The 11,292-nt window shown below is 42.1% G+C and overlaps 1 protein-coding gene across 1 annotated transcript in view; it reads left to right on the forward strand.

The window, feature by feature from the left end:
* The window catches only part of SALL1 (spalt like transcription factor 1), a 15,464-nt gene extending 9,592 nt beyond the window's left edge, over positions 1-5,872 (forward strand). The window contains exons 2-3 of the mRNA XM_043986702.1: positions 1-3,348; positions 4,514-5,872. The exon at positions 1-3,348 is cut by the window's left edge and continues 65 nt beyond it. Of these exons, the coding sequence (XP_043842637.1) occupies positions 1-3,348; positions 4,514-4,954 (3,789 nt within the window). The 3' untranslated portion in view covers positions 4,955-5,872. The remainder of the gene's footprint in view (positions 3,349-4,513) is intronic.
* Positions 5,873-11,292: the final 5,420 nt, after the last annotated feature.

The following is an 11,292-nucleotide window of genomic DNA, read 5'->3' on the forward strand; positions in this document are numbered from 1 at the left end:
TGCTGTGCTGAGTTCTTTGAATTATCAGATCTCCTGCAACACAAGAAGAGCTGCACTAAAAATCAATTAGTTTTAATTGTGAATGAAAATCCACCTTCCCCTCCTGAAACCTTTTCCCCCAGCCCACCCTCCGATAATCCTGATGAACAAATGAATGACACGGTTAATAACACCGATCAAGTAGACTGCAGTGACCTTTCAGAACACAGCAAACTTGACAGGGAAGAGTCCATGGAAATGCAGGCCTCTGGCATGAACAAAAGCAGCAGTGGTCCCAACAGCATTAACAGTAGTATTATCCCAAACAGCCACAGCTCTTCCATGGGTACCTCAGCTATCACAACCTCTCTACCTCAGCTAGGGGATCTGACAACACTGGGCAACTTTTCCGTGATCAACAGTAACGTCATCATAGAAAACCTCCAGAGCACGAAGGTGGCAGTGGCCCAGTTCTCCCAGGAAGCAAGGTGCAACGGGGCGTCCAGTGGTAAGCTGGCCATCCCAGCCCTCATGGAACAGCTCTTGGCTTTGCAACAGCAGCAGATCCACCAGTTGCAACTGATAGAGCAAATTCGTCACCAAATACTGCTGTTGGCTTCCCAAAATGCAGATATGCCAACATCTTCTAGTCCTTCTCAAGGTACTTTACGAACATCTGCCAACCCCTTGTCCACGCTAAGCTCCCATTTATCCCAGCAGCTGGCAGCAGCAGCTGGATTAGCACAGAGCCTTGCTAGTCAATCTGCCAGCATCAGTGGTGTGAAACAGCTACCCCCAATACAGCTACCTCAGAGCAGTCCTGGCAACACCATCATCCCATCCAGCAGTGGCTCTTCTCCAAATCTGAACATATTGGCAGCAGCAGTTACAACTCCGTCCTCAGAAAAAGTGGTTTCGAGTGCTGGTGGCTCCCAGGTTAGCAACCCACCAGTATCAGCATCCTCACCAGCTTTTGCAATAAGCAGTTTATTAAGTCCTGCATCTAATCCACTTCTACCTCAGCCTGCCCCTGGTAACTCTGTTTTCCCCGGACCCTTGCCTAATATTGGAACAACTGCAGAGGATTTAAACTCTCTGTCAGCCTTGGCCCAGCAAAGAAAAAGCAAGCCACCAAACGTAACTGCCTTTGAGGCAAAAAGTTCTTCTGACGAGGCATTCTTCAAACACAAGTGTAAATTCTGTGCTAAAGTCTTTGGTAGTGACAGTGCCTTGCAGATCCACTTGCGTTCTCATACTGGTGAAAGGCCATTCAAATGCAACATCTGTGGGAACAGATTTTCCACAAAGGGAAATTTGAAAGTCCACTTTCAGCGCCACAAAGAGAAATATCCCCATATCCAGATGAACCCCTACCCTGTGCCTGAGCACTTGGACAATATCCCTACTAGTACAGGTATCCCATATGGGATGTCCATCCCACCTGAGAAACCTGTCACCAGCTGGCTGGACACCAAGCCAGTCCTGCCTACACTGACGACTTCAGTTGGCTTGCCGCTTCCCCCCACAATCCCCAGCCTGACCCCCTTCATCAAGACTGAAGAACCAGCCCCAATACCCATCAGTCATTCTGCCACCAGCCCACCATGTTCTGTTAAAAGTGATTCAGGAGTGGTTGAAATAGCCCCAAGGAACTCTAGCGGGCTACCCGAAGAAGCAGAGGGGTCCACTTTGCTGCCATCCAATAGTAAGACAGATGAGGGCACCCCTCTAGCCAGCTCACTCACAAACACTAACAACTCCGTGAGCTCCCCAGCTGCAGACTCCAGTTCTGGCAGTGTAGCCACTTTTACCAACCCTCTGATGCCTCTTATGTCAGAGCAGTTCAAGGCAAAGTTCCCTTTTGGAGGGTTGTTGGACTCAGCACAAGCTTCAGAGACATCAAAACTACAGCAACTGGTAGAAAATATTGACAAAAAGGCAACAGACCCCAATGAGTGTATCATTTGCCATCGAGTTCTAAGTTGCCAGAGTGCATTGAAGATGCATTATCGGACACATACTGGGGAGAGACCATTTAAATGTAAAATCTGTGGTAGGGCCTTCACCACAAAAGGGAATCTTAAAACTCACTATAGTGTCCACCGTGCCATGCCCCCACTCAGAGTCCAACATTCCTGCCCCATCTGCCAGAAGAAATTCACTAATGCTGTGGTACTTCAGCAGCATATCAGAATGCACATGGGGGGCCAGATTCCTAATACCCCAATCACTGAAAACTACCCTGAGTCAATGGAATCAGACACAGGTTCTTTTGATGAGAAGAATTTTGATGACCTAGACAACTTCTCAGATGAAAACATGGAAGACTGCCCTGATAGCAGCGTGCCTGATACACCCAAGTCTGCCGACGCATCACAAGATAGCTTGTCTTCATCCCCTTTGCCCCTAGAAATGTCAAGTATTGCTGCTTTGGAAAATCAGATGAAGATGATCAATGCTGGATTGGCTGAGCAGCTTCAGGCTAGCCTCAAGTCAGTTGAGAATGGGTCTGTAGAGGGGGATGTGATGACAAATGACTCTTCCTCAGTTGGAGGTGATATGGAGAGCCAAAGTGCTGGAAGTCCTGCTATTTCAGAGTCTACCTCTTCCATGCAGGCCCTATCCCCATCCAACAGTACCCATGATTACCACAAGTCACCAAGTATTGAGGAGAAGCAGCAAAGAGCATTGCCGAGTGAGTTTGCCAATGGTTTATCTCCCACTCCTGTGAATGGTGGGGCTTTAGATTTAACATCTGGTCATGCAGATAAAATTATTAAAGAAGATTCACTGGGCATACTCTTCCCTTTCAGAGACCGGGGTAAATTTAAAAACACCGCATGCGACATTTGTGGCAAAACATTTGCTTGTCAGAGTGCCTTGGACATTCATTACAGAAGTCATACCAAAGAGAGACCATTTATTTGCACAGTTTGCAATCGTGGGTTTTCCACAAAGGGTAATTTGAAGCAGCATATGTTGACACATCAGATGCGAGATCTACCATCACAACTCTTCGAGCCCAATTCCAACCTTGGCCCCAATCAGAACTCTGCAGTTATTCCCACCAACTCATTGTCATCACTCATAAAAACAGAGGTAAATGGCTTTGTGCATGGTTCTTCTCAGGACAGTAAGGACACTTCCTCGAGCCTGGTCCCATCAGGGCCTCTATCTTCATCTGCCACATCTCCAGTTCTGCTCCCAGCCCTCCCTAGGAGAACTCCCAAACAGCACTATTGCAACACATGTGGAAAGACCTTCTCTTCCTCCAGCGCTCTGCAGATCCATGAAAGAACACACACTGGAGAGAAGCCCTTTGCCTGCACGATTTGTGGGAGAGCTTTCACGACAAAAGGCAATCTTAAGGTACTCAGCAGTGTCTTTCTTTTACCTAACTCTCCCCTCTAACCCATTATCCTGTGTGTGTGTTTTAAGATGTTTATTGAGTGTTGTCAACCAGGCAACTTTTAGATATTTGTATGAAAATGGGCTACATCGGTCTGACTGCATTTTGTTCCTCACTGAACAATCGTGTGCTGAATAATTTTGATATGTGTGCAATGCAGTGGCCTCTTTCCATTGTCCAGCTAAGTGCACCAAATGAATTGCTTTAGCTACCAAATAAGATAGCACAGCATTGCCATGGGGTATTGATTAAGGATTTCCACATGGCCTGGGTCTTGTGTGTACCATTGAATAATTATTAGCTTCTTTAAATGTGAACTCCTCTTTTCATCACTGTACAGCACAGTATGATGGTGGCTGCTCTTTTTAAAGATAGTATAACTACAGCTAATGGCTATTATGTTAATTGATTATATAACATTTCCTACTGATATGTGTTGGAAATAAAGCAAATATACTTAAGTTCTAGAGTACCAGTTGAACACTCTTGCTGTGTACATTTTTCTGTTGACAGAGTATTTCTCTAGAGATTGCTGCCAGTAATGTGAGATGAATAATTACTTTCTGGCCATTCTGTCTGTACATGAAGCTCTCCAATGAGCAATCAGGGAGGGATACTTTCTTCCTGTCTGAAAAGGACATTTATAGGGTAAAGGGTGTCAAATACAATACTTACCATCACAATGAAAGTGGACATAACAATTCTAACCCTGAAAGTAGCTATCTGCAACTGACTGGATCGCCTGAGGCTATTATAAGCTAAATACTTGTAATAAAATAGAGTAAGCCAGGCATCCTTCCACAGGAAGAAGCAGGCCTTGGGATGTAGAGAGTGTTGTGATAACACACACACACACACACACACACACATGTTATTACTAGCTGAAGGGAGGGGATCTTATCCCCTACCTTTCCCACTGTCCTTCACATAACAGGAGTAGACGTTTGGACTACCAGCTTTATCTAATGTTTGGATATGAATTTAGACAGATTGGACTATTAAATCAATCTCTCTCTCCTTCTCTCTCTCTCTCTCTTCTTCTCTCTCTCTCTCTCTCTCCTTCTCTCTCTTCTCCCTCCCTCCCTCCTCTCCTCTCTCCCTTTTCACTTATTCTCTGCCTCTTAGGTACACATGGGCACTCACATGTGGAACAGCACCCCAGCCAGAAGAGGCAGGCGACTTTCTGTGGATGGTCCCATGACATTTCTGGGAGGCAATCCTGTAAAATTCCCAGAAATGTTCCAGAAAGATTTGGCTGCAAGGTCAGGAAATGGAGATCCTTCCAGTTTCTGGAATCAGTATGCAGCTGCACTCTCCAATGGTTTGGCCATGAAGACCAACGAGATCTCAGTCATTCAGAATGGTGGCATCCCTCCAATTCCTGGAAGCCTTGGCAATGGCAGTAGCTCACCTATTAGTGGGTTGACGGGAAGTTTGGAGAAGCTCCAGAACTCTGAACCTAATGCTCCTCTAGCTGGTCTGGAGAAAATGGCAGGCAGTGAAAATGGAAATAACTTCCGTTTTACCCGATTCGTGGAGGACAACAAAGAGATCGCAACAAGTTAAAGAGAATCAACCTTATAAATAACATTCCTGCTAAGAATGCAACCTAGAGTTGCTTTCTTGTTCTCTCTTCTCCCTTCCTTCCTCTCCCTACTTCCCTTGCCCAGATCTATGAACAACATTATTAAGACATTTTTTGTACCATGTTCAACTTCTAGAGTTCTAAGAGAGCTTATTTATTAGTGATATAACCTTGCTTTGCAAAAAAAAAAAAATGCAAGCATTAACTTTGGTCTTCTGTATTTTGAACTAAATACTAATTGACTAGAGTGCTGTAAACTTGCTGTAACATTTATGGCAATTGCAAGTTGTTCTGATAGGTGACCTTATTCTGGCATTAACTTATTTTCTATATCCAGTTTAACATGAACTCTGGTGTTGATGCAATGCCTCAGTGATGCATTAGATCTCTAATAAAGTCTGTATATAAATGTACACTTTGATCCTGCTGGAAAATTTTATCAGCAAACACATTGTTTAATCTTCCAAAACAGATCTAAGGAAAGGACTGAAAAAGCCCAATAGTACAGACTGAACAGAGTTGTTCTTTGCAAAAGGTTCAGTTTTTGATTTTTATTATAAAATTAAAACTGCTTTAATTTTGGGGGTAGATTTAACACTTTCCGTTTTGAACTGTTATTTGTATTGTGCTTTTTACTTGAGTCGTCTTAAATGTTTAATAAGTTTCTGTACAGTAATAAGCACGCAGATTATTAGAGAAGATACAAAAGTGTTGTTTTGGTAGTTGAAACTGAGACATAACATTTTGCCTTGTAGGTATATTCATTATAGAAAATGTGCTGGAATTTCACAATGCTGCTAAGTATAGCATCTTGAACAACCTACCGTGGAAAAATTGTAGATGCTCCTGTATATACAATAAGAAATATCACTTTCATTAAAATGTACATATGTTCCTTACAAGGTGAGCTCATCTTCTTGATCAAGGGAACAGGTATAGTGTTTGTTTATTTTGTATTAGGTATGAAAAAACTTGGACTGTTACATGCACTTTCTTGGAAAGTTGAAAGGAAAAGGGGGTCCAATTTCTTTAACATTTAATACTTACTAACAGCAGAGATACTGTAATTCTACTCGAGTAATCAAATACATTTTTTTGCAACAGATAAAACAAAACACTGTGTCTGTGTTTTTAAGGTGTACTAGTATTTAGTAATGTTCATGAATGTAGTAATTATTTTTACTTTTCCCTGAGTAGCAGTGGACTTACTGCATTATTTGAGCAGGGTTTTTTTTTTATCTTAAAAATGTAATTATGATAGATTTAATTGAAGAAAATTGCACAGTTGTTTTTATTTTTAAAATGTTAGCAAACCCTAGTTATTTGCTAAACATTATTCCGTTTTCAGTTTGTGAATTTTTTTTAGTCTCTTTTCTTTCCCCCCTCCCCAGCCCCTAAGCCAAAAAAATATACTACAGGATGATTTTTATCAAGATCAGGTAAGTTTCCTTATGAAGGAAATTATATTGGATTGTAGACTAATTATTATTTAAATAGCCTAAGTGTTATATGGCTTTCTTTATTCAGATGCTGTACAGGGTTCTCAGCACTATTGGGAGTGGATTTTAGCAATGGAGAATTCCCAGAGTAGGGAAGATTATAAACTTGACAATGAAATCATTTTGTGAAACTAGGCCTGCACCCTGGAGAGGTCAATGAGTTATTTATTGAATTAGTTATTTTAATTCAGAAATAAGAAAAGCAATTGGACAGGCTTTAAGCACTGATACAAGTATGTTTTAAGTAGGCAAGTATGATAGTCCCCAAACTCAAGTGAAAGTTTATTTTCTCATTCCCCTCTTCCCCACCCCACTCTACTTTGGTCTTTCCTTCGTATTCATTTTTTCCCCCTTCTTTGCCATTTTTGAGTTTTATTCTACAGTGAGGTAAAGGCTGAGGCTGCCCTTCTGTGAGTGAAGTCATTAGTTCTGACACAGTGGATTGTGTAACCTGCTCTTCCCATACCCTATGACTCTTTAAAAAACTATTTTAGTCCTTGACCTAAAAGGGCATGTTGCTGCTACTGCTGTGGAGGCAGGAAGACTCTCCAAAACGTCTCCAATGCGTTTACCTGAGAGCGAAACAAGCCTGTGTCCCAAGGCAACCCTAAAGAGCCAGGTTGTCTAGGGATGGGTGACACTTGGAGTCTGGTCTCAATGCGGACAAACCCTTTCCGGGTTCATTGTAGCCGGGAATCTTGAGTGCGCAGAAGGCTGGGGCTGGGGCTGGAGGAGGCGGGGTGGAAGGACTCTCCTGCGTCCTGATGCGGAGGAGTCGGGGAAGGTGCGGGCTGTCAGGGAGCCGCAGCATCCGGGGAGCGCAGCTTGGGGCTCCACGGCTCATTAGGCTGCACAGGGCCGGGGGACTGAGCCGGGCACACTACGCCCGGCTGGGGAGAGGAGGCGGGTTGTCGACATCGCTGGATATCCAGGCGGGCCAGCTTCTTCCTTTGGGGACTAAGGACAGGGAAGACTAGTGTAATAAAAAGGGTTTTCCGAAGAAGGGCGCGCCCTGATGGGAATAGTGGGGGACGGCGTTCCTCTAGCTTTTCCAGCCTCAGGTAGTGTGCGTTTTGCAGGGGATGTGAAGGGTTGTCGCGGTGCTCCGTGATTCGCAGAACTTTGGAAGGGTTGCGTTTGAAAACAAATAAATCCCAAGCCGACACACGCCTGGTAAAGAGCGAGGTCATCTTACAGAAGGAGGTGGGCAAGAAAAGGGCGGGGCTAGCCGCTGGGGTTGTGTGGAGAGGAGAGGCTTACTTCGACCTCGCCGCACTCCCCACTTCCCCAAGTAAGTGCCCACGGTCTCCCGCACATCCCTTGAGAGTTCTAAAGTGAGCAGGATTTAGCAGGGACCTTCCAAAGCTCAGGGCCCCTAGGCACAGGAGGCTGTCTCTGTACCTTATTGGTGTTTGTGACAAGGTGGGGAGGGGTACGATTGCGGGGTTCTGAGTTACACAAAGTTCCAGGAGATACGGATCTTTCTAGAGGCTGAGTAGAGGCGGCGAAACCCCACCCCCCGGTCGTCGGTCCCGCTTCCAAGCCTGGGTAGCTTTCGGTCCCCTCACTTCCAAAAGGAGACTCGTTGACCTCAAGCCCTGGGGGACGGAGAAGGGATAGTAAGGAAAAAGAAGTCCCCAGAGAGTGTATAAGGAGGGTGCCCTTCCCCTCTTCCCCCTGAGGTTCGTGTGTTTTAAGTGGCCACAGTTCTAGGGCGGACTTCCGAAGTCCCGAGTATTTCCCACTCTTACTGCTTACCCTCTCTGTAGAGCAGTGTGAAGCCCATATCAACTCTATGAACCCGAATTTCATTTCCATGGGTCAGAGCAGCCTTCTAGCACCCTACCTAGGGTAGAGAACCAATCTGTTAAAATTCCAGTGCCTTGCCTCGGGGATCACAGAACCTGGCTCAGCGGGGTTTCTAGTACCTGAGCATTCTTTTCTTCTTGGACTTCCTCATCTCTTTTTTCCTTTCCTCTGACTTCATACTGAAAGTAAGCCCCCAAAGAACCGAAAGAGCTGTTAACCAGTTTACAACAGAATTCCCGGGATAACAGTGGAAATCATCTAACCAGAAGAAAGTCCTTGTCTATCTAATGTGTTAATTTATTCCCCAAACAAGAAGTCGACCCCAGGGCCTGGTTTCCTGATCCTAAGGCACAGGAGCTGTTCTTCACTCCTCTGAATTTGGTGTGCTAAACACGCTTTCCTTTTTTTGCTGACTCCTGACACAGACATCATAAGCGAATCAAATTACATTTTTATATTTATAAAGAAACAGGGTTTATTTTAAGGCGAAAATGCTGAAGCACTTTCCCTTTCTTCCCCATTCCATTCCCCCCCCCCCAACTTTTCTTTACCCTTCTTCTACTTGACATTCCTCAAGTTTATTTTGGAATTAGTGGTCCATAATTATAGCACCCCAACCCAGCCAGGACTGATTATATTAAACCAGGAGTTGCAGTTATGTGGGAAGATGACAGCTGAGGTCATAAAATATTTGATCTAAATAAATCCCTTTTCATTAACATTTTGTCCAATTCTTTAGCTTTGGGGAGAAATCTATACTGTCTCTTCTCCATAATTATCTCAACCCTTACCTCTGTTCATACTTTCTGTTTCTTTGGTTTTATTTTTCTCCCTTCGACTTTCTTGTCTCTTTTTATGCTGTCTCTGTTGTACAAATCCACCTTTTTGGTGTTTCTCTTCCCTTTTTTATTTCCCAGGGTTTTTTTTCTTTTTGTTCCTTTTCATAGCATATATACTTATTTAAAGTACAATTTAGTGACTGACAAGGGCCCTGAGGAGGGAGGAGGGCAAGAAAACCATGGATGTTAAAAATTTTTCTCAGGACTGGACTAATCTCCCACTCTTGCTGCTTTCAGGGTCAGAAACTCTGGTGATACATTAATGCTAAATTCTAATTACTGTCTACTGATTTCTTATCCCAGTCCTGTCAGTTTGGGTTTATTGAAATTAAGTAGTTTTTATGGAGTGGACTTGGGTTACTCTTACACTTAAAAAAAGATTAGAAAAAAAAGTGTGTTCAAATGGAAAATTAACAATTTGCATTTGATATAAACTAGCAGGAGATTATTTATTTGTAGTTTTTGCTGTTAATTTTAAGGAGAGGGGAAAGTATTGCCCCAACCTTGAGAAAACTCATAAGTCTAGTTTAAAAAAAAGCAATCTAAGCTTTACTAGAAGTTACATCCTTTGTCGAAGATGAAATAGAAATGCTAGAAATGACAACCAAATGGAATAAAAAGCCATCAAATTTAATTTCCAAAGACTCTCAACAGTAAAAAGAAATCCTAGATTCAAAATCTGCAGTTGGATAAGACAAAATTCTTCTTATACAAATTCTAGAAACCATATTTAGATCAAAGCCTGTTTTGTTTATAAAATTGAAAGCAGGAGTGGTAAGGTACAGCCATAATTTCATCTCTGAGGTTTGTTATTCTGACTCTCTTCTTCATGAAAGAAAGTAAAAATGACTGTATGAAAGATGATAAAATTCTGCCAGTAATTTGCTGTGTGACCTTAAGTAAGTTGCTTCACATCTCTGAGTTTGTTTTCTCATTAAAAATGAAGAGGTTGAATCGAATGATCTCTAAGGTTCATTTCAGTTCCAATGGTTAGGTTATGGCAAATAAACCTCCCAATGGCAAGAGATTGTTTTCTGATTTAAATGGGGATGTCAATTATTTTTATTTACCATATCATCTTGGACAAGTTATTTCCTCTTTCTAAGCTTTGGTTTCCCCATCTGTAATATGAAAGAATTTACCTAGATCATCTTCTTCCAGATCTTATATTCTTTATCTCTATATGCTGTCTACCTAACTAGCAGAAAAATGGAGAACTTTGCTTTTTAGCTGAATTAATGAGAAACATGTCATTTTTACATTAACTTTTATATTTTATTCAGAAATTATCAAATACCAAATAGAATGGGCATTTGTATATATACACAGTAGAGTTTTTTTTTAAAAGGATTACAGATCAACCTTCAGATCTCTATTATGTACAACTTGCTTTTTTTCTCTTTAATTATATAATAAGTTCAAACTATAGCTTCCAAAACTGTCCTGTTTATCTGTCTTTTCTGGTCTTCCTTCTTTCCTTTCCAGAGATGAGGAACATGTCATAAAAACATAAGAGCTCCCCAAAAGTATTTCATCCCAATTTAATTATGTCCCTCAAGTATCTATTTCTTCCCTCCCTCCTTCTAGTATGCCATATTTTGATATTTGTTAAATTTTAACAACAAACTAAATAACTCAACATCTGAGCTAGTGTTAACTTATTTCATATATTTTGTGTTCTTTAGAAAGCCTCATGCTATGCTAAGCACTATGGCCCAGGTTCTATCAATAAATGCTTTGTTTTTGCCCATTTCAGCTTGCCTTGTTGACCACCCTTCTTAACTGGTATATTTTAAGCATCATAACTGGGTGCTGGGGACAGAAAGACAAGATAGAAGCAACTCTTGAGCTCAAGGAGTTTACACTCTATCAGGAGATATTTTTTGAATTGGAAGAGGAGCATAGAGGTCATATGGTCCAAAATCTCATTGTACTCATGAGCAAACTGAGGGTTTGAGAAATAAAGTGACTTGTGCAAGGTGATAAAATTGGCAGAGATGGTATTGTAGTTCAAATCTCCTTTCTCCTGCTCTGGTATTCTTTCTACATCATGCTTCTGTCTTGAAAGTTTGGTCTCTTTTTTTAAATGAAGATTAACAGAGGAAAGGAGAATATGTTACACAGGCTTGGAAGAGTCTATTGGATCCATATAATCAAGAGATAATTTGTATT

This window comes from Dromiciops gliroides, chromosome 2 (assembly GCF_019393635.1).
Source record: "Dromiciops gliroides isolate mDroGli1 chromosome 2, mDroGli1.pri, whole genome shotgun sequence".
NCBI lineage: Eukaryota > Metazoa > Chordata > Mammalia > Microbiotheria > Microbiotheriidae > Dromiciops > Dromiciops gliroides.